At 38.8% G+C, this 22427-nt stretch overlaps 4 protein-coding genes across 6 annotated transcripts; 2 read left to right on the forward strand and 2 right to left on the reverse strand.

Moving 5' to 3' along the window:
* Positions 1-12: 12 nt before the first annotated feature.
* grcc10 (gene rich cluster, C10 gene) lies at positions 13-2779 on the reverse strand. Its single transcript, XM_078274866.1, has 4 exons — positions 2691-2779; positions 1773-1826; positions 1301-1477; positions 13-835 (listed from the first exon to the last, which is right to left on the reverse strand). Exons 2-4 carry the CDS (start codon positions 1822-1824, stop codon positions 696-698), a joined length of 369 nt encoding a protein of 122 aa, XP_078130992.1. The 5' UTR covers positions 1825-1826; positions 2691-2779; the 3' UTR covers positions 13-695.
* Positions 2780-2814: 35 nt separating this feature from the next.
* On the forward strand, positions 2815-4732 carry saysd1 (SAYSVFN motif domain containing 1). Its single transcript, XM_078274865.1, has 2 exons — positions 2815-3248; positions 4260-4732. Exons 1-2 carry the CDS (start codon positions 3066-3068, stop codon positions 4581-4583), a joined length of 507 nt encoding a protein of 168 aa, XP_078130991.1. The 5' UTR covers positions 2815-3065; the 3' UTR covers positions 4584-4732.
* Positions 4733-6771: 2039 nt separating this feature from the next.
* On the forward strand, positions 6772-16139 carry bpnt1 (bisphosphate nucleotidase 1). Of its 3 annotated transcripts, none has more exons than XM_078274154.1 (10): positions 6772-7175; positions 7608-7729; positions 7888-7992; positions 8135-8242; positions 8348-8396; positions 11334-11417; positions 11650-11741; positions 11821-12018; positions 12606-12711; positions 12891-16139. In XM_078274154.1, the coding sequence occupies exons 2-10, from the start codon at positions 7610-7612 to the stop codon at positions 13040-13042; spliced, it is 1014 nt and encodes a 337-aa protein (XP_078130280.1). In that variant the 5' UTR covers positions 6772-7175; positions 7608-7609; the 3' UTR covers positions 13043-16139. The 3 variants fall into 3 exon arrangements, with proteins under 3 accessions (XP_078130280.1, XP_078130281.1, XP_078130282.1); XM_078274155.1 differs by having other exon boundaries at positions 6772-7119; XM_078274156.1 differs by lacking the exon at positions 11334-11417.
* Positions 13266-21489, reverse strand: LOC144533056 (serine/threonine-protein phosphatase PP1-beta catalytic subunit-like). The gene is made up of 8 exons (XM_078274153.1): positions 21348-21489; positions 19619-19750; positions 17768-17998; positions 17450-17554; positions 16902-16973; positions 16174-16325; positions 15154-15288; positions 13266-15075 (listed from the first exon to the last, which is right to left on the reverse strand). Exons 1-8 carry the CDS (start codon positions 21487-21489, stop codon positions 14971-14973), a joined length of 1074 nt encoding a protein of 357 aa, XP_078130279.1. The 3' UTR covers positions 13266-14970.
* Positions 21490-22427: the final 938 nt, after the last annotated feature.

A 22427-nucleotide genomic window follows, 5' to 3' on the forward strand; every position in this document is an offset into this window, starting at 1 on the left:
GCCACACAGAGATTCACAGAAAAAATGTTTAATATATAACAAAAGAATGACATTTGATACATCTGACACCATATAAAAATGGTATAATAAATTAAATTTTAAAAAAAATGAACAAAAGATGGTAAAAGGCCCTGAACACCCACACAGGTGTCTTGTTTGAGTTAATCTGGCTGATTAGACCTCTTCCCAGGATTGTGTGTATAGAATTATGGACATCTTCCTGAGTCTCCTGTTAGTGTTGTTGCACCTGATAGGGCAGGACAAATGACAGCTTTAGCCTTCTTATTGGTAAAAAAGATTTGTGATCTAAAATAAAATCTGAGCTCTGGCCCAACTTGCACCTGAGCAGATGTCTGATCAGCCAGAATAACTGAAATCACCTGTATGGGTGTTCAGAAGCTTTAAAGGAAAGGTGTATAAGGTTCAGTAACATAAGAAAATGGTCATAATGTAACCTTGTAACAAATACTGAAACATTTAAAAAGCAATAATTTAACAGGGTTTAACAAGGATGTTTTAAATGAAACCTTAATGTAGCTAAGGCATGAGTTTCATCTTTGTTGGAACGTATTAGTGTATTGAGTAAGAGAGAGTTCTCAAGAAAAGTAGATGATAGACAAGATCGCAGTATGTTCATGTTGATCCAAAGCATTAGATGAAAGTAACCTTGCAGTTGACTATTGACTGAAGAAGCCCTATGAAGCTGGAATGGCGCCTCCTATAGGTGGTGTTGACAGTGGTGGCAGGAGGAGAGACTTCAGTTTAACTGACATGGCTGCGATTTCAGGGTCTTGAGTTTCATACATCTTCACCAATCTGGCAAATTTTAGGACACCTGAAAGTGAAGCAGAGCTGAGATCAATGTGATCAAATCTACTCTGAAGGACATGCAGTATTTGTGAGTACAGTACCTAAATATCTACATATATTTTGATATAATGTGAAATTATTGTGGGTTGTTTTGTCACTTGTCAGATATTCATACACAAACATTTACACTAATGTATTAATTTCACTCAGCTTGAACAGACTGGGTCATTTAACTGTACAATAACCAAATCCCAGACAATATTAACTTTCAAATTATGACATCAATGTTATATCAATATATGGCTGAACTCTAGTGAATAACACAAATTCTACATACATTCTAGAGTTCCTAGAAGTTCAAATCTATGGCACAATATTCCCCTTTACATGATGGTGCTATAAGGTCCTTTCTGCATGACACGTCAGTGTTTTCTAGCCCTAAAGTAAATCTCGACATTAGGGCTAGAATTTAATGCTGCCTTATGCTTACCTTCTCCTTCATTGTTGAAGCCGTAAGCTTTGATAACCTCTTGTTGAATCTGGGTGGCAACAGGCAGCACAAGCTGCAGCATTTTGCCCATGTCGTTGCAGGAACTTTCTCGAGCCTCCTCCATCCTTGCAGCATTTTCTGGTACTGAGAAGGCCTGGATCACCTCACTCAGTACCACTGTGGAAGAAACAAACAAAACATCAGTAGCTGCTCCACTTCTACAGCATGTATGTTAACTGCAAAGCAAGTAGATTTCTTTTATGTAGCATGTAAAGACAGGATCTTGGAAATACAAGTTAACTCAATGTGCTTCAAAGGCACATGCAACAACCCCACAGACACAAACCTACATCAGACAGCTTGACATGCCGTTTGTCCAATATTTATTCAGCAATAATGATGTGGGGCACATAATAAAGACCAGAAAAGCTAGAAAATGTAAACCTAACACAACATAAACAGTTCTCCTCACCTCTGGTCTGCTCAACAGTGAGGGTGGGCTGCTGTGCTGGAGCTGAGGCCATGTCTGGAGAGAAAAGAGAACAACATGTAGGCTACATATGAACAAAGTAAAACTAGATGGAAGATGAAAATGAAGTCACCTTAGTTATAGAGCTACAAGTATTAGTTGATTAGTCGATCGAAAATCAATTCATCTATTTTGATAATTAATCGTTTCAGTCGTTTTTTTAAGCAAACCAAATCACCAAAGTCCAAGACCAAAGTCTTCGCTCTTCACTGTGATGATTTTTGCTGCTTTTATCTGCTCTTCATCATTGTACACTGAATTTATTTAGAAAAACAAGCAATTGAATCTGAAGATATCATCTTAGGCATTGATACATATTAATGGCCATTTTTTTTTTCTGATACAATATTTCTACCATACATATCTCGGGTAGCTATACTCAACACTGATGATCTAGCTATAGACACGGATGCTGTAAGACACAGATGTTCTGTAACAATAAAATCTATCTTATCTTAGTTCTAACGTTAGAATGATGCTGTAAGACAGTGTGGTCGTTTAGGTAGCTAGCTAGCTAAGTTAACGTTAGTTGTCGGAATTACGTTAATTCCTAAACTTGAAATCTGTAAAGCTGTAAAATGATGCTACCTATCTATCTATCGTTTAAGTCTCACTAAAGTTAGTTAACCGAACTAACGTTAACTAGTCTTCCACAATGACAACATAAAGAACATTTTGGTTGTGGTGATGAGCTGGACGTTGGTTCAATGTCTGAACCATTGACCGTTTATTCTCTCTATCGATATCTTTGACTGTAACGTTAGCTTAGCTAAGGTTACCAACAGCAACAACAGCTCAAACACATATATTCACGACAGGATTAACCACTAAACATTAAAGTTTAGAGGTTTGAAAACTCACCACTAATAAGAAAAATCCACAACCTAGCTTGTTGCTAGCAGACCAGTGGAAATCAGCCAATCAGCTGGAAAACGACGCATTCTACGACAATTGAAAGCTTTTTGCGACACGACTTCCTTCTTTCAGATAGACGCGGAAGTAAAAAGGTAAACAAACGTCTCACTAAGCTGTAGCATAATGAAATATTTCTGAAATGGTTTTTAAAGTTGATGTTAAAGTGAATGACAGTCAACGTAATTGCAGTTGATATTATGTTAAGCTTTGTTGAAGCAACGCTGATATAAAGAAGTTTTAAATGAGTTGTACTAGCGGCTCTTTTGCCACGTACACCTAATAATAATAACGTCAGTGTAAAGGAGCTGGTTGGGTTGATCGATGGAGCAGAAGCTGGCAGAGTTCAGAGCCAGACGACAGGCTGAAAATACTGTGAAAAAGGATAAGAGTGCTGGTCCACAGTGCAGTGCAGCGGACACAGCTGATCAGACAGAAACAACACCAACAACTGACAGTCAACAGACAGAAGACATCAGAGCTTTAAGTCAGAGCTCTCCAAGGAAGGTAAGACATCACTCAGTTTATCATCAAATCAAAACAGGTCACAAGATAATTAACTTTCTGATTACATGTTTTCTGAATTATTACTGATCACTCATTACTGCTGCAGTTGTGACACATCTAAGACTTTTATTTTATTTATGGAGCTACACAAAATACTAGATCTAAGAGATAACATACAAGACACACGTCCCAAAGTTGTTTAAAGACACAAAATATGTAACCAACTAACCAATAATTTCATCATTAATATGTCCATTATGATAATTTGTTTTTCATTTAATTATTTGTTCTATAAAATGTCCAATGCCCATCATAATTACCCAGAACCCAAAGTAATATCTTCAAATTGCTTGTTTTTGTCTGACAACACCCCAAAACCCAAATGTATTAAATGTACAGTAATATAACACATATAAAATTAGAAAATCCTCATATTTAACCTAAGCTGTACATTTGACATCAATTCAGTAATTAACTGTTCCAGCTCTACATGTAACATTAGATTACACAATAACATAGTTAAATGCCAATGTATACCAGCAGCTACTAACTGAACCAGAAAAATATATCCACAATGAATCCTGGTAAAAACAAAGTAAGGTCAAATGTAAACAATAACCAATCGCGTCACTCAATAATACTCTAAAAGTCCCTCTTGTTTCGAACAACTTGATATTTAATGGGAGGTTAACTTCCACAGTACAGCATCTGATTCCATTATTTATGGACTGCATAGACCAGTGAGTGATTGATGCAGTGCTTCTGGAGAGCTCTTCTCAATACTAGTCGGTCTATAATGGGTGTAGTTTGAAATGTATCAGACTACAGTACTCCAGCGAGTAACAAGTCCTTTGCTCTTAACTGAAAACGCCTGTAATCTCCTTTCATGTGGGCACCCAGTAGAGGGAGGCCTGTTTTGTGCCCAGACACACTGTAAGCAGTATGCCTGTGATGTTTAAATAAATGCTTACTGAGCTTATTGAACCTGCTGTTGTGTCTTCTCTGCTGCAGGACAGTAGTGATTGGCTGCTGGACAACGCTCTGGGAAGATGGCTGTCTTCGAGACAACTTGTCTTCTCAAACCTTACTTTGCTTAAAGTGCTGCTGTGGCTGGTGCTGCTCGGTCTGTTTGCTGAACTGGAGTTTGGCCTGCCTTTCTTCGTCATCTCCCTCTTCTACTGGCTCTATGAGGGACTCCGTAGCCCAGCTGACCGCGAGCCCGGAGAACTGAGCGCTTATTCTGTCTTTAATCCAGACTGTCAGCCTCTGCTGGGCTCTCTCACTGCAGAGCAGCTAGAGGGAGAGATGGGTTACAGACCTCTGGCCAACATATGAAGCGCTTGTGATTTGCACATTTGTATTAAATATTCAGATATTTTTGGTCTATCAAAAATGGTAATGTTATTCAAGAAAATACAGGAACTTACACAGTAGTAATTTCAATGTATTATTTCACACATTAAATTAAGATTGGTCTACTTACAGTTGCATTCCTTTTTCTGTTTCTTTTTTACGCAGTATAATAGTATCATCACTTAATGTTGTGGAAGAGGGATATGCCATATCAAATTACCTCTTAGTGCACAATATAACGGATGACATTTTCCTTAAAATCTGTTTCATTTTGAACCTTTACTTCCATTTCCTGTACTGATCAATGTGGGTTTGGGCAGCAATCATTGACTGTAATATTAACAGTCTATGGCAGCAATACGCCACCACAGTGTCTAGTCTGCCGTAAATCCAAAGAAGAATGTGGGTTTAGTAGAAAATGTGGGAATGGTATTTAGGAGTGAAACAGATGGCTCATTCTGAGTCACATACACTGACAGTAAAAAGGTATGTATATATATATATACAGTTGTGTTCAGAATAATAGCAGCGTGTTTAAAAAAGTGAATAATGCTCAAAATCCTTAGAATAGCTTTTAATTCCATAATATCAATGCAATGGGAACACTGCACATTCAATTCCAAATCAAAACATGACCAAAATTGATCAAGTTTGTGTTTACAGAAAGTGAAGAAAAAGGAATATTAGGCTGTTCAAAAAAATAGCAGTATTTGCATTTCTTTACAAACTCAAACATTTACTGTATAAACTGAAAAATGTCTCAAGGGTTTGCTTTACTTTGAATCACTGCACTAATATTTAGTTGCATAACCATTATTTCTGAGAACTGCTTCACATCTGTGTTGCATGGAGCCCAGGACGATTGAACTACATTCCACAATTCCTCTGCATAACTGGGTTTTGCCTCAGAAACAGCATTTCTGATGTCACCCCACAAGTTTTCTATGGGATTGAAGTCTGGGGATTGGGCTGGCCACTCCATAACATCAATCTTATTCATCTGGAACCAAGACTTTGCTCGCTTACTGGTGTGTTTTGGGTCATTGTCTTGTTGAAAGACCCATTTCAAAGGCATTTCCTCTTCAGCATAAGGCAACATGACCTCTTCAAGTATTTTGATGTATTGAAAGTGATCCATGATCCCTGGTATGCGATAAATAGGCCCAACACCACAGTATGAGAAACATCCCCATAACATGATTTTTGCCCGTGGGGGGTCGTCGGACAAACTGTCTGCGGCCCCTAGACCCAAAAAGAACAATTTTGCTCTCATCAGTCCTCAGAATGTTGCCCCATTTCTCCTTTGGCCAGTCAATGTGTCCTTGGTAAATTTCAACCTATTCAGTATGTCTTTTTTTCAGCAATGGGTCTTTGCGGGAGCTTCTAACTGATAGCTTTGCTTCACATAGCCTTCTTCTGATCGTAACAGTACTCACAGGTAACTTTAAGTCTTCTTTGATTTTTCTGGAGCTGATCATTGGTTGAGCCTTTGCCATTTTGGCTATTCTTCGATCCATTCGAATGGTAGTTGACCGTTTTTTTTCCCACGTTGTTCAGGCTTTGGATGCCATTTCAAGGCATTTGAAATCATTTTGGCTGAGCAGCCTATCATTTTCTGCACTTCTTTATATGTTTTCCCCTCTCCAATCAACTTTATAATCAAAGTCTGCTGTTCCTCAGAGCAATGTCTGGAACGACCCATTTTGCTGAGTATTTCAGTGTGAAATGCACTATAACCAGCATGCACATTTGCTTCCTTCCTTAAATATGGGCCATAACTGACACCTGTTTCTACACAGAATCAATCACCTCACTAACTGAACACAACATTGCTATTATTTTGAACATGCCCCTTTCAATTACAGATTCAGTTACACAGAATGACAACTGTCAATGTATATATATATATATATATATATATATATATATATATATATATATATATATATATATGTGTGTGTGTGTGTGTGTGTGTGTGTATGTGTGTGTAGTTAAAAAGGAGAATTAATCAAACAAAATGTATAGCAAGTATCTGTCCCTTTTCCTTCAAATGAAACTTGGACCCATTGACATATGGATCCACGTATGACTTTTTGCACAGCGAGAACAACGTTTATCGACAAAGCGTAAGCGAGCGAGATGCTTCACTCCCACGTACTTCCGCATTTGCTTAAAATCCGTAGACCGCGCCGTTGACCCATGCAGATTGGATTTGTTTCTGTGTTTAGCGAGGACCAAAAAGACCAACGCACCCTCGTTTTATTTATGATCACTAATATATTTAAGCCGTTCTTAGCGTCCTAGTAATTTGTGTTGAAAGTATCATTATCATTAGTTAAGTTAGCAGGTGTTACCGAATGTCAGGACAAGCTATCTTGCTAGCTGCATTAGCTTACTCGTGGACGTATGAGCTCACTATTTGTGTGGGTAGTTAACTGTCTTGTCAGTTCATTTCGGCTCTTGGGTCAAAGATCTTGCACTTCCTGTATCTCCCAAATTCAATTTACGAACCCGTGAGGTGAGAACTGTTTGGTGGCTTCCTCGCTATATTACCACCACCGTCATCATCAATAAGTATTTAACCCATATCACCACCACTTCTTTTCTATTCCACCTGATGGTTATTGATAGCTAATTAGCCGGACGAGCAGATGTTAGCTGCTCATTGCCTGTTTACAAGCTATTTTAACTAACGTTAGCTAGCCGAATTGCTGTAAAAAAATAAATATAAATCATACACAGACGTTGTGTATGACAAAGCTCATTTTGTGAAGTGGTAAGGTGAATCCAGTCTTTGCCACTTTCTGTAAAGTATTCACAGAAGAGTCATATGTTTAAGTTTTAAGTCGAATTGGGTCTGCAGATCAATCTATTGAAAGATATACGTTTGGACATACTGCATGGTCATCATATCACTTTCAGTGCTAACTCTAGAGGCTGTACATTAAGGTTTTGGTCATGATTTAGAATGTGTCCACTAACAACTGTCCAACAACTTTCTATCAGCAATGTCTGGAAGTCCTGCAGTGGTCATGCGGCTAGTGGCCTCTGCCCACACTGTGGCTGAAAAGGCTGGGGCCATTGTGAGGAAGGTCCTTCACAGTGGAGAACTTGGCATTGTGGAAAAGGTGGGAGTGGGAATTAATATTTGGCATATATATCTTGTCCCAGATGGACACATTAAACAACACTGAAATACTGACCTGCTGTGGATATTTAAGGCAATTTATATAGAATAGTCTGAAATGAATTGTTTTAATCCTTTCCTCCATGCTCTCCTGTACAGACTGGAGCTAATGATCTGCAGACACTGGCAGACAGACTGGCACAGCAGAGCATTTGTGCGTCATTGTCCAGAAGTTTCCCCAAAATCACCATCATTGGAGAAGAGGTGAGCACATTAGACTCTTTGTTTAGTGTGTTGTTAAAATTAGGTCCATAGACAAACACACCCATACAAGATTATTCTAGTATTAAGCTTTTTTAGAAAGCGAGTGAAAGACTGATTATCATGTGTCTAACTTGTTTATTAGGAGCTTCCAGCTGAGGAGATAAAAGAAGATCTCATTGAGGGCGGCCACTCAGAGGAAATCCTCCAGAAGACGTGTCCAGCAGAATATAGCGGGCTGAAAGAGGAGGAGGTAACCATCAATAGTATCAGTTAGGGTTATCATACTTATCATACTACAGTTGTATATACATAAATGTACTTCTTCTGAGTGTTTTTTTTCTTTTCTGAATATCAGCTAGTTGTGTGGGTTGATCCCCTCGATGGCACAAAGGAATATACTGAAGGTAAGCTCTTCACATATGCTTCTTTAAAAGATCTGCCTGTGGGTGTGTGTTAAGTGCAAATTCTTCAATGTATGCTGAGACATTATTGTGAGAAACTCACTGAACAAATACACTTAGCACTAAGGTAACTCCACCCGCTTGTACATGCAGTAGCTACCACATTCTGGCTCTGCAACGTGTTGTCACTGCATCCAAGCTAACCCTGAACCTTGTCTATTAGTCTTTTATTTTTAAAGTCAGCAGCAGCGTATGATGTATTGCCCAGGTAAGAAAAAGTAAATATAAAAGTGTAATTAAAACTGTTATAATAATCATTTACTAGATAATAAAGGCACAGCATCACATCACTTTTTATTTTTTACATACAGTGGGGAGAACAAGTATTTGATACACTGCCAATTTTGCAGATTTTCCTACTTACAAAGCATGTAGAGGTCTGTAATTTTTATCATAGGTACTCTTCAACTGTGAGAGACGGAATCTAAAACAAAAATCCAGAAAATCACATTGTATGATTTTTTTTTTAATAATTAATTTACATTTTATTGCATGACATAAGTATTTGATCACCTGCCAACCAGTAAGAATTCCGGCTCTCACAGACCTGTTAGTTTTTCTTTAAGAAGCTCTCCTATTCTCCACTCATTACCTGTATTAACTGCACCTGTTTGAACTTGTTACCTGTATAAAAGACACCTGTCCACACAATCAATCAAACAGACTCCAACCTCTCCACAATGGCCAAGACCAGAGAGCTGTGTAAGGACATCAGGGATAACATTTTAGACCTGCACAAGGCTGGGATGGGCTACAGGACAATAGGCAAGCAGCTTGGTGAGAAGGCAACAACTGTTGGCGCAATTATTAGAAAATGGAAGAAGTTCAAGATGACGGTCAATCTCACCTCGTGGGGCATCAATGATCATGAGGAAGGTGAGGGATCAGCCCAGAACTACACGGCAGGACCTGGTCAATGACCTGAAGAGAGCTGGGACCACAGTCTCAAAGAAAACCATTAGTACACACTACGCCATCATGGATTAAAATCCTGCAGCGCACGCAAGGTCCCCCTGCTCAGGCCAGCGCATGTCCAGGCCCGTCTGAAATTTGCCAATGACCATCTGGATGATCCAGAGGAGGAATGGGAGGTCATGTGGTCTGATGAGACAAAAATAGAGCTTTTTGGTCTAAACTCCACTCGCCATGTTTGGAGGAAGAAGAAGGATGAGTACAACCCCAAGAACACCATCCCAACCGTGAAGCATGGAGGTGGAAACATCATTCTTTGGGGATGCTTTTCTGCCAGGGGACAGGACGACTGCACCGTATTGAGGGGAGGATGGATGGGGCCATGTATCGCGAGATCTTGGCCAACAAGCTCCTTCCCTCAGTAAGAGCATTGAAGATGGGTCGTGGCTGGGTCTTCCAGCATGACAACGACCCGAAACACACAGCCAGGGCAACTAAGAAGTGGCTCCGTAAGAAGCATCTCAAGGTCCTGGAGTGACCTAGCCAGTCTCCAGACCTGAACCCAATAGAAAATCTTTGGAGGGAGCTGAAAGTCTGTATTGCCCAGCGACAGCCCCGAAACCTGAAGGATCTGGAGAAGGTCTGTATGGAGGAGTGGGCCAAAATCCCTGCTGCAGTGTGTGCAAACCTGGTCAAGAACTACAGGAAATGTATGATCTCTGTAATTGCAAACAAAGGTTTCTGTACCAAATATTAAGTTCTGCTTTTCTGATGTATCAAATACTTATGTCATGCAATAAAATGCAAATTGTATGATTTTTAAGTAATTAATGTGATTTTTGTTTTAGATTTCGTCACTCACAGTTGAAGTGTACCTATGATAAAAATTACAGACTTCTACATGCTTTGTAAGTGGGAAAACCTGCAAAATCTGCAGAGTATCAAATACTTGTTCTCCCCACTGTAGGTGCTATTAGCTTGATAGGGTTGTGACATTTTTTAACTGATGAGGTAATAATTATACTGACTAATAGTGTAATATCATTATTAATGGTCTATTTTATTATTAGTTATTGTTAATAAGTTATGACACCTTGTAAAAATAAGTCAATGCGCTGCACAAAAAAAGTTTGCCATTGTAATGAAAAAAATGAATGAGGTTGAGCCTCTGAGTGTATGACATTTATGTTACAAAGACCAAGTCTGTAGTTATTATTTTATTTATTTAAGCAATTTTTAGGTTAGTTAACTACTATGGTAACAGTTTAAGATTTACTAGGGATGCCGATACTGACCTTATTAAGCTGATGGGGTATCGGACTGACGGGACAGTAGCTCCATCAATGTAAATGCAGGTTTCTGCTATTGGTTACATTGATTCAGTTTCATCGGACTCTCCACTCAGTTTTTAGGGCCACAACAATCCCTTACATCATGTTACTTAACATAAGAGTGACAAATCTGTTTCAGTGTGGTACAGATTTAAAATTAGTGGGGAAAATAGATCACTGGTATCGGATCAGAACTCTGTATTGGTGGGTAGCAGAGTCGAAGTATTAGAATCTGGACAGAAAAGGTCTGATTTGTCCGTCACTAAATATCATCAGTCAGCGCAGATTAACAATAGTGGTTAAACCGTTTACTTTAAAAATGTTTTTCTGAACAACAAGCAGAAACAAGTATTTTCTGCAGACATTGTAGAATGTGATCAGTGATTCATCCTTTCATTATATTCTGGCAGTGAACACAACCTCTTTTGCTAGATGGCCTTTAATTAAAATATTTGTTATTTGGCTTTAAAATGTTTCCTGTGCACCGATTTGTTGGGTTGCTTTCTGGCTTTAAGCTCTCAGAGCTTCACTATTATTTACCCTTTTCTTTCACTTCTTTGTGTATCCTTGCATCTGCTGTCTACCTGTGTGTGTGTGTGTGTGTGTGTGTCTCTTTCTCTCTCTCTGCTGACCCCAGCGTCGAGGTGTCACCATCGCCAAACTGAGGCCCAGATACCAAACAAAGGGTCGGACACCTCTCGGCCTCAGAGCACAGCTCTCTGTATGGAAACTGATAGAAAGATATATATATATATATATATAGATAGATAGATAGATAGATATGAGTTATTCTGCATCAACAAGGAAGAAGACACTATAACTTACTGTCATTTCCATAATGACACTGACATGTAGCTGCCGACATCACAAATATTTGCTTATGACCTAAAGTGCATTAAAATTGATAGCATCAAATGGCTTCCAGCTAACATCCTGCTATTTTCGGATTAAAGGGCTCCTGGATAATGTGACAGTGCTAATTGGTATTGCATACGAAGGCAGAGCTATTGCAGGTGTCATCAACCAGCCTTTCTACAACTACCAGGTACAGAACAAACTAAATTAACTTGTAGCCGTGTCCTAACAGCTGTCACTCTAGTTAATTCAAACCTTTTCCTCGTCAGCTTGGAGCAGGAGCATCTTTAGGAAGAACCATGTGGGGAATTCTGGGATTGGGCGCTTTTGGATTTCAGCTGCAGGAAGTTCCAGGTGACAGACGCATCGTCACCACCACACGTTCCCATAGCAACAAGCTGGTAACGGACTGTGTAAACGCCATGGAGCCTCATGAAGTTATAAAAGTGGGGGGTGCTGGGAACAAGGTGATGTGGATTCAGAGTTAACTGGGGTCTTGTGTAGGGATGACTTGTACACAAAGCAGCAAGCCTAGTCATGTTTCTGAAATAATTGAAAGCTAACTTTGAGCTAAAACTTGAACTTTTTCTACTCCTAACATCTGCCATCACAAGAATCTCTGAAAGCTTTAGATCAGTATGTGCTGGTAAAGCAGGGCCCTGTGTTTGTGGCATTAAACACTTCTTTTTGTGAACATAAATCAGTGATGGTGTAAAAAAATCTAAACTAGACCAACACAAAGCATGTAAGCTATTTTAGCGTTTTTTTGGGGGAGGGGGTTTGGACATGTTAATGTTTAAAACCCTTATCCAGCACTTTGATGGAAAATGTATTATTTACTAAGTGACCTTATGCTGCAAATGTTAAATGCTTACTGTAGCTCAAAGCCTTTGTTTTGTCATTAACCCCAAACTGAATGGGGGAGTCTGCCAAAGTGGGCCTGGAGTCTCATGACCTGGAGTCTCATGACAAGAGATAAAGATGTTTTATAGCTATAACACTAACAGTAAAGAGCCTGTTGATGTTTTTTTTTAATCAAATCATCTCTCTGCAGATAATACAGCTTGTTGAAGGAAAAGCTTCTGCTTATGTCTTCGCCAGTCCAGGGTGCAAGAAGTGGGACACCTGTGCTCCTGAAGCCATTCTGCATGCTGTTGGAGGTAAAAACCATCAATTCTGTTGCAGCAGGTGATGTTTTAAAACGCATAAATGTGTCTCTGTACAAGCTATAAAAGGTTTTTAACCAGTATATTTTATGGCCATGCATCTATAGGTTAGAATTTAAGATTTCTGTGTCTAAATTATTTTTTAGTTATCATCTGTTCCTTTTCTTGTGCAGGTAAACTGACTGACATGCATGGCAATGCATACTGCTATAATGCTAACGTAAAGCACATGAATTCTGCTGGCGTTCTTGCTACGCTACGCAACCACGAGTACTACGTCAGCAGAGTACCACAGTCAGTGCTGCAAGCCCTCAAGTCAGATTGAGGTCTGTCTCCATCAGAAATCACACTAATGTCCCTCTATGGCTCAGAGATTCAGCATTTAATATCCACAAATGCAGAAACCTTTTTGTGTCTGAAAATGTAATTAAAATCTGAACAAAAGAACACGATCATATCAAAGTCACATTGAACATAGTGAACTAACATGTTTTTGTGTCATTGAGCATTACTCAACACTTAATTAACCAGAAACACACAGAGCAAGCTTAAGAGCACTTCCATTTATTTCACTCTTTTCAAACAAACAAATCCCAAACGTCTTAACATACTGTTTCCAACTTGAAGACCAATAGATTTACAAGGCAAAAGGCAAGATTTAAATAAATAAAAAATACATTGGTCAAATGTTTATTAAGGAGTTGGAAATGATTCACTTCATTCAATAACCGCTTAGTGGAAACACTAACTTAACTAGCCAACAACAAACAAAATGCCATCGTCTTGCCTTGATGATTTTGACCTCTTTACAATGTCATGCGATGACTGGAAGTGCAACAATGTTTAGTATGTGAGAAGTCCACATCTAAAATTGTGAAGATGAATATACTGGCAACTATTAATTCCATACTGTACGTCAGTTTCTGCCGGGGTCTTCATATTTCTTTCATTTACCTTCTTCTCTTGCACTGGCATCTCTACTTTTCTACACACCAGACTAAAGGACATACTCAAAGTGCTCACTGGTGTTTGGTTCCCACATTTTTCACATACACTGAATATGAAAGTTATGCTATTGCATTGCTCTGTTTTCCCATTTGTTTATACCAACAATGGAAATGCTGCTCTTTAACCAACACAAATGGTACTTCAGTGATGTGAGGGATTAAAAAGTTTGAGCTTGGGAACACTAATCTAATGTAGAGCATCTACTGTACATGAATGCCCTAGTAAAAGGTACAGCATAGATTGGCTGTGTCCTTTTTAAAAGTTCAAATAGGCTTGAATGGCCTTTTGTTTATGCTTGCATATGGCAAGATTGTTGCATTATTTCCTGCACTTATATCATCAACATCTTAAGATTTTATTGACATCTCTTTGGGGAGAAAAAAAACATTCTTAAGTCATAGGGTAGTCAGCAATGTCTAACTTGCGATTCTTAAAGGAACAATTTGACATTTTGGGAAATACGCTCAGTCGCTTGCTTGCAGAGAGTTAGATGGGAAGATCAATTCACTAATTACCATGTCATAGCTTTGATCGTTTGTTTACTCCATACAAAACAAAAAGTGTTACGTGTTCATTAAAAAGCCAGTAAGTTTGTTACCGTTAACTGAGCAAGGCTAACTGTTCCCCCCCGTTTCCATTCATTGTGCTAAGCTAAGTTAGCCAGTTGCTGGTGGTAGTTTACTATATGACAGACAGGAGAGTGGTGTTGACCTTCTCATTTAACTCTTTGCAAGAAAGCAAACAAGCATATTTCCCAAAATGTCATGCTATTCCTTTTACGCCGTGTACTACTTCAGCCAATGTATGGCAGTAATTCGGTTAATTACATGAACATTAGACAAATTAAGGTGAGACGAGAATCTTATGGACATCAGTTATACAAATAACCCATCTCAATCTCACAAGCGTGCATGCATTCACAACATTACTATGGAAATTGTTTATGTGAAGGGAGAGAAGCATCTTTTCTGCCATTCCACAAGAGTTTGGTTTAAATATTGCTGAATGGAGTGAGTAGAAGAAGTGAGGGCTGAGTTAATACCATGGCATCAAAAAAGAAATGGAAAAAATACCACTCACATGTTCATAAAAATACCCACAGAACAAGAAAAAAACAAACACTCGTGGAGTTTTTGTTTACACATGAACAAGCTGACTGAGAGAAGCTGGAGTGTTTGAGGCAGCCTGCAGGGACGTGAGCCAGAGACCAGCCAGGGGAGGAGCAGGAGAGTCAGGGCCAGCTGCTCACCTCTTTTTCGGTGCCTGAGTGGTGCGAGGCGGGGTGACAGGGCGCCCTGAAGTCACCCCTCCGTACTGGTATTTTGCTTTTTTTTCTGACGGCTTCAGGATCTGAAACAGAGATGATAAATACATTGACTGCACATAAATCAGGATTTATGTTACTGTAAAACAAACAGAGCTCTCTACCTGAAAGGAGCACATAAGGGACTCGTCCACACTCATCATGCCGCCTGCGTTGTCAAACTCCCCGCAGTAGTTGGGGGCAGAGAACAGCGTCACCAGCTGTCGCTTGGCAAAGAACTCATAGCCGTCTTCAACAACCTGTTGGGTAGCAGGATTAGAGCTGAATCAATCCATCTCCAGAAAATGATTCATCACCATCATTCCGCAAAAAATGCCAAAAATTCACTGATTTTTTTTTTTCTTCATTTGTTAGCTTTCTGTGGAAGTAAACTGTATATCTTAGAGTTTAGGACTGTTGATCAGACGGAATAAGCTATTTAAATGTTAACTTGGGCTCCACTATTTACAGATCAAACAATGAATCAATCAAGAAAATAATCGAAAGAGTTAAAAATAAATTAGTTGCAGCCCTTAGCAGGATCATTATTTTTTTTAAATTTTCGTGGTTTATTTTTATTTACCTAAAGTCCCAGCAAGAATGCACTCAGTACACAGCACAGTAGTGCTGATATGTGACACGGAAGCTACAGGAGACTAGGTCTGCACTATTATGGTTAAACTTACTTAATTGGTGTTACACTATATCCAACAGCCAGTCTGCTTGCTTCATACCAATATTGGTGATGAAATACCTTGATTTGCCAAGTATTTAATTTACTGGATTAGCCAAAAACAGACATTTACACCTGGTTATTTTATCATAATTAATCATTCATTTTTACACATTGTGTATTTTAACAGAAAACTGCCTTCACTTTATGAAGCTGTAAAGAAAACGTACACATTCTTCAATAACTGGGTCTTTCTTCACATGAAATAAGTGTCTTCTATAAATACGTTAAATGGAACTGATTATCAACAATATTTTCTTTTGTTTGTTTCTGTATCTGCTGGAATGCATTTTGAGATTTTAAATTGCTCAGTCATGTGAATTTGTAAAATGAAGTTGTTCCACTTTATATGCCCTAATAAAGTAAAGCTTAATTACCCATGGTAATATTTTGAATGCAGCACAAGTGTTACCTGATGTGCTCTGCAGATGAGGTCCAGGTCGTGTCGGTTGAGAAACTTGCTGACCACATCGGCCCCAAAGGTGAAGGAAACTCCCCGATCGTTCTCCCCCCAGCCCTGGACGTCTTTGTCTGGGTCTGACCACAGCAGGTCACACAGCAAGCCTGACACAAACAGTTAAGTCAAGTGATCATTCACTGATGAAAGTTTATTAAGACCATATTCTGGTAATACTCGTAAACCCACTTGTGAACCGGCGACACACCAAAGTGACGTGGTAGGGAATAGTGTTGGGATTTCTTTCCGAGCAGCACTGCTCACGTTTTTTTCTCAAAGATGTAGTTTTCATTATTGTACACTGTAGGTTTTGTGAAGCCCTGAGACTGCAGTATGGGCAAGAACTACAGACAAAAAAATATATTGTCTCTGAATTACCAGCTGTATCAGTTTAGGTCTAGATAAAGGACTGACTTTATTTTTGCCCAAATTAACGGCCTTATTTCCGCAAAATTTTACCATTAAATAGTTAACTGGTTATTTTTTTATTCTAATTGTTCTTTCCAATAATTGATTAATCTAAAGGGGCACATTACAGCACTAATTATAAGCAGTGAACAATCAGCAATGTATAATAATTGAGCAGTGCAGACATATATTAAAATATCTACAGCTTGTGAAGGATGCAATCAGCTGATCAAGATTTTGTCTCTTTTTAATTTAGTAACACAAACACAACCGACCTGTGTCTGGGACATCAGTGGGCCTCATAATGCGTCGAATTTGTTCCATGGACTGTAGATCAGGTGAGAGCCCTGAGGAGAACAGATGATTGTTCTATAAGTGACACACACTACAGAAGTCCTATGTGAATCAGGGAAAGGGGAAACTTTCATTCATCCTAAGCTAAAAGGCAATTTGTTGATTTACAGATAATGTACTGATGTGGCAAAAATGGGATAAAAAAAAAAAAAAAGTACATTCTTAATAGCACCATAATGTAATGAATAACTGCATCACAATTAACACCTGTTGTTACTTCTCATATATTTATATAAATTTTGTTATGTAATAGTAATATAGAAAGATTATGAAACCTAAAAGATTACTCTACTTATTCCCTAAAATACTATACAATTCAATATTGGTATTACATAAAATATCACACCCCTTATTAAATACTGTATGCTGATAGATAAATAAATAATTACATAATCATCTACTTCAAACTTTTTATAAATTATACATATTTTTAAACGGTGCTACTACATAACAGAGATGCTTCACAAACCTCCATGGCAGCAGAAAATCTTTTCATCAATAATCGCAGCAATGGGCAGACAATTAAAACAGTCTGTGAAGGTCTTCCAGAGCTTTATGTTGAACCTACGCTTGCCTGAGGAAAAAATGAAGAAATGTGGCAGACAAAGAACAAATCAGACATGGAGCAATTGTAAATGAGGCCTTTGAGTAAATAATACTGGATTTCTACATTTAGATATGGTATTTCTTCTTCTGTGTTTTTGCAGTAGGCCATCTGACAATTACTACAGTGAACAGTATGCACATGTAGCTAGCGCACAACAAACAGGTGTGTTTTCCAACTTACACTCATCATAGAAGCCGTAGATGCGATTGATGGAGGCACACTCGTGGTTCCCCCTGAGCAAGAAGAAGTTTTCTGGGTATTTGATCTTGTAGGCGAGCAGTAAGCAGATGGTCTCGAGCGACTGCTTCCCTCTGTCCACGTAATCCCCCAAGAACAGATAGTTGGCCTCTGGAGGGAAGCCTCCATACTCAAATAGCCTCAGCAAATCTGTGTACTGTCCATGGATATCACCTGGAAGGATATGTTCATCTCATTTTACAATGGTGTCGCAATATCGCTATCAACGAAAGTACATTTGTATAATTGCCTGACATGTGGCGCATATCTCCCTCACCTTCCACTCTCAAACTCTGTTCACTATGGGAAACCTACGACAAACTTCGAGCTAGCAAGCTACACGCTGAAAATGGCATGTTTTGAAGAAAATCTGAATTGTGCAACAAAGCAGACCTGCTTGGATCTATCGGGGAATGATTGTAAAGATTTACAAAGAATATTTTTACGGCATTTACTACTTAACTGAGACGTTTTGGGACCGATTGACGGGGATTGCTATGGACGAAGTACACACAGCGATACACTGGTAAGAGCAAATTACGTTTAACCATGTATCCAGTTAATTTAAATAGCTCATGTTACTGTATTGTGTGAACAGTTAACTTCATTTAACCTTGTAGGTAGCGTTTTGTTTTGTGGGGTTCCTTCCCAAGAACATTTTGCAGAGCCACTGTCGCTGTGTCCGAAGCTTAGCAGCACCCAAGACAATTGTGATTGGTTTAAAGTAGGGCTGTCAGGATTAACACGTTAATCGCAATGCGATTAAGGGTCGAGCATAATGTGTTAATTTTTTTTAATTGTATTAATCACATGCCGCCATTTATTCATTTATTTTCACTTCACTCGGCTTTGCGTCGTGCCTAACAGGCTACTATTTTGCCGTACTTCTTCGTAACACATCCTGCTGCTGCAGGAATAGCTGCCACTGATATGCCTGCACTTCTCTCTGATGCTCTGAAAACGGACTTTACAGGAAACAGAAACATCGCTGCACGTGATGTTAGTTAACACTATACTCGACAGCAGCTAACGTTAGCCTACCGCTAGCTAGTAGCTGGATTAAACACGGTTACAATGCTGACAGCTAACGCTAAACGGTGTAAAGTGTGTCTGTATTTCACTGTAGAGGATTCCGACACCGGGATGTAACAATCTGCAGCTGCTGTTGTCGGAAAAACACAGACGGTGCGTTCAATGAAACTGGTGGTGCATTCAAAGTTGTTGTTAAATTCAAATGTGTGACTAGATTAAATATATAATAAACAAATACAAATCTTAAAATCAAGTTCATAAAGTCACTTTCTTTGCATTCATTTGATTCCCAATCAAGATACACTGGTATGAATGACTTTCCATTGTTAATATGTACTTAAAAATAGTTCTGACATGCAAAATAATAGAATTTTAATCATGTGATAAAACATGCGATTAATCGCGATTAACTACAGAAATTCAACGATTAATCGCGATTAAGAAAATTTAATCGTTTGACAGCCCTAATTTAAAGAAATGCTGACAACACAGAGCATTTTTTTCTGTGTAGCCACACAGATTACACACACATACATTCTAATCACATAAACACATATACATACATATATACATATATATATATATATATATATATATATATATATATATATATATATATATATATATATATATATATATATATATATATATATACACACACACACACACAATGTTTTTTCTCATCACTTTGCACAAGAATATATTTGTAAACTAACTAAAACTAAAAAATTAGGGGTGGCTGTTTATAGGTGCTGTTCTCACCACAGATTTTGAGTGGAGCCTCCAGTTCTAGCAGGATTGGCTGACTGAGGAAAATCTCTCTGGACTTGATGCAGAGCCCCCGCACCTCAGCCTCTGTCATCTGTACGACCTTCCCTGGACGACATCCTCGCACTGCAAGTCAAAAGTACAAAGAGGTTAGCATGGGCTAATCCTTAAACAGGAGTGAGTAAGTATTAGACCGTTAGTGATGTTAACAAATAACAATACTTAGATTTAGTTTTTACTGTCTATTGTTAGTCCTTGTAATAAAATGCCTACCAATTACTTTGCGAGTGATAGCATGTTTCAATCATGTGTTTTTACCTTTCAGCAGTGGGGTAAGCTACCCTTTTGTTTACATTTGCATGCACAGTGTGCCATTAAAGAGAGCTGACCATTGCATTTGCTTTGCTACTGGCCAGACATGCAATTTACTCCAGTCAACACAGGTTGTTATAAAAGGGCAAGTACAGGAATGAACAGCTTGTTGGCTCAGCTGTAAGTTAGTGAGTTAGGGCGGTGTGGTCCAAGCAGGGCAAAAGGTCTAGAGGGCAGCTTCATGTATCAAGAATAAACAACATGCTTGTTTAGCAATGTCCTATCTGCTATAACTGCATGTTAATGGCTAAAGTATCTAGTAATGCAATAGCAATAATAATAATAATAGTATTATGCATGTATGTATGTATATATATATACACACACACACAAACACGATCAAAGAAAACTATTAAATGCTTAGACTAATATGAATAATAATCATAAATACAGATAAAATAGTACATAATAAATATTTAAAATACATTGGTTTTCCATTTTAAATTAAAGTTTTACACATCTCAACAGTTCTTTTGCAGTTTTGAAATTATTACATTTGCAGTACAACTGGAATTCGTTATAAAAAAAAATAAATTAAAAAAAATATGTGGTCGTATTTTCATAAATCGTTTTGTTTTACATCTGTTATTATCAGAATCAGCAAATCTCCGGTATATCCTATATTACTAGTCCAAACATGACACACGTGCCATTTGAGTTAAACACTCTTTACTCAAATGGCACTCTTTTTTAATTGGCCAAAACGGTATGTTAGTCCAAGAAATTCGCCAGATATGTAACGTTAGCCTAAATAAGTTATGCAGGCTTTAGTGTTTCCTATGTAAGGGGGGCGTGTCCGGGTGGTAGCCATGGATGTATTAAGTGGTAGCCGAGTTGCTAGCTACCTGCCTTGCCAACGATAACAGTTAATATTACTTAGCAACCACATAATTCCACGGTTCTTTCTCGTTCCATTGCATTCTGTCTTTAATGAAAAACTCTAACCTGCCCGGACTGCCACACAGCTAGCTAGTTGAGCTGTTATAACGTTACCGTTAAGTTATATCACCAGTTAACATAGCTAGCTCTCTATCTGGCTAATTTTTACGCCACTATCCCTTTTAACGCACAGTGCCAGGACTAACGTTAACTAACAATCCAACATTAACGAATAGGTAGCTACAGGCACAGGGGCCTGTGCCATCACAATAACAAGTGCTAACGTCTAGCTATATTACTTCTGGAGCAGAGAGCTTTTAACGAAACGGTTAACGTTAGCTTACGGATTGGTGGTGAACAATACTGATAGCTAAGAACGCAAAATGCTAAAATGTTTTTTAAACATATCGTGAAGTTACTGGTTACAAACAAGAGCGTCATTTCTTGACAAATTATCGCAATGTTACCCTACCTTCCAGTAGTCGAGAGATGAGGCTGTCAACGTTCAACTCGCTTTCCGCCATGTTTCTGATACTCTCACAGTGGTGGTAGGCTCTCTGGGTAATGTGTCCCTGAATACTGACTTGTAGGCTCGGTTCAGCCTTCCCAGCCATGTTACCAGCAGTGATCGAAGTTTAATGTACCAACAAACGACAGTAATTAAATAATGATTACGAAAAAAAGGAAAATGTAAAATTATACTAAAACACGCAGTGGCTAATAACAGACTCAAAGTTGTGTTGGAATATTGAATTATAGTCAGGTTTCCATTCAATATACCCGTAAATTAGTATAGGGGTTGTGCACAACAAACCAAAACATGTCAACGTTGTAGAAACAATCAACCAGTCTTGACTTTACCTACCTGCCCAGTAAGAACTTAGCCACCTGTGCATCGGACTGGAAGCCCTTCTGCTGGCGGAGTTCTTGCCATCTTTGGATCGATTCCCCAATGTAAATCCGGGTCTTTGTTCGCTCCTTGTCAATCTCTCTTCTTCTCGCCATATATTCCTCCGGGCGTCTTTTCTTTGGTCGTGCCTCAGCCATTTTCCAAAATATATATCAAATTGAGTCGTAGTTCACGGCGCCATCCAGCTATCCAGCAGCTACTCTCAGATGGAACTCACGCTACTCAATCAACAAGTCAACCATCTTGTCGGTGATTGACTGGAACGTGGTTTGTTGTATTTTGGTGCACAGCCTGTGCCCCTAGTGTTTGTTTGACGTTCACGACCCCTGTGTTGTCTCCCAAGACCGGGCTTTTTCACAGTGTATTCAGGGGGCAGGCAGCTAGCGGATCAAGGAGAGATGCTTACGATTTGAGACAAAAATGAAATCGCGCTGAAACCATGCAGGAACTCATAGTGCACCTTTAAACCTTAATGGAATGTTGGACCTAATAAGCCCTTAACTGTTCAGACACAAAGGAAGAAACGTGGTACAGAAGGAGTTGAATCCCAAAGACCTAGATGCTCTCCAGCATGTGGATGTCCAACCCAGTGATATCTATCTGATCGCATACCAAAGTCAGGTCAGTGACTTGCTATCTATC

This window comes from Sander vitreus, chromosome 18, assembly GCF_031162955.1.
Source record: "Sander vitreus isolate 19-12246 chromosome 18, sanVit1, whole genome shotgun sequence".
NCBI classification, from domain to species: domain Eukaryota; kingdom Metazoa; phylum Chordata; class Actinopteri; order Perciformes; family Percidae; genus Sander; species Sander vitreus.

Bases quoted from the DNA above. Each gene is read 5' to 3' on its own strand.
- bpnt1 (XM_078274154.1), top strand. From the start codon at position 7,610: ATGTCTGGAAGTCCTGCAGTGGTCATGCGGCTAGTGGCCTCTGCCCAC. The intron at 8,397-11,333 runs GTAAGCTCTTCA...TGCTGACCCCAG, and splicing joins CACAAAGGAATATACTGAAG to CGTCGAGGTGTCACCATCGC. The intron at 11,742-11,820 runs GTACAGAACAAA...TTTCCTCGTCAG, and splicing joins AGCCTTTCTACAACTACCAG to CTTGGAGCAGGAGCATCTTT.
- grcc10 (XM_078274866.1), bottom strand. From the start codon at position 1,824: ATGGCCTCAGCTCCAGCACAGCAGCCCACCCTCACTGTTGAGCAGACC. The intron at 1,478-1,772 runs GTGAGGAGAACT...TTTCTTCCACAG, and splicing joins CACTGTTGAGCAGACCAGAG to TGGTACTGAGTGAGGTGATC. The intron at 836-1,300 runs GTAAGCATAAGG...CTTCACTTTCAG, and splicing joins CTTCAACAATGAAGGAGAAG to GTGTCCTAAAATTTGCCAGA.
- LOC144533056 (XM_078274153.1), bottom strand. From the start codon at position 21,489: ATGGCTGGGAAGGCTGAACCGAGCCTACAAGTCAGTATTCAGGGACAC. The intron at 17,555-17,767 runs GTAAGTTGGAAA...TTTTTTCCTCAG, and splicing joins CTACGGCTTCTATGATGAGT to GCAAGCGTAGGTTCAACATA. The intron at 15,289-16,173 runs GTAACACTTGTG...GCTACCCAACAG, and splicing joins TCATCTGCAGAGCACATCAG to GTTGTTGAAGACGGCTATGA.
- saysd1 (XM_078274865.1), top strand. From the start codon at position 3,066: ATGGAGCAGAAGCTGGCAGAGTTCAGAGCCAGACGACAGGCTGAAAAT. The intron at 3,249-4,259 runs GTAAGACATCAC...TCTCTGCTGCAG, and splicing joins GTCAGAGCTCTCCAAGGAAG to GACAGTAGTGATTGGCTGCT.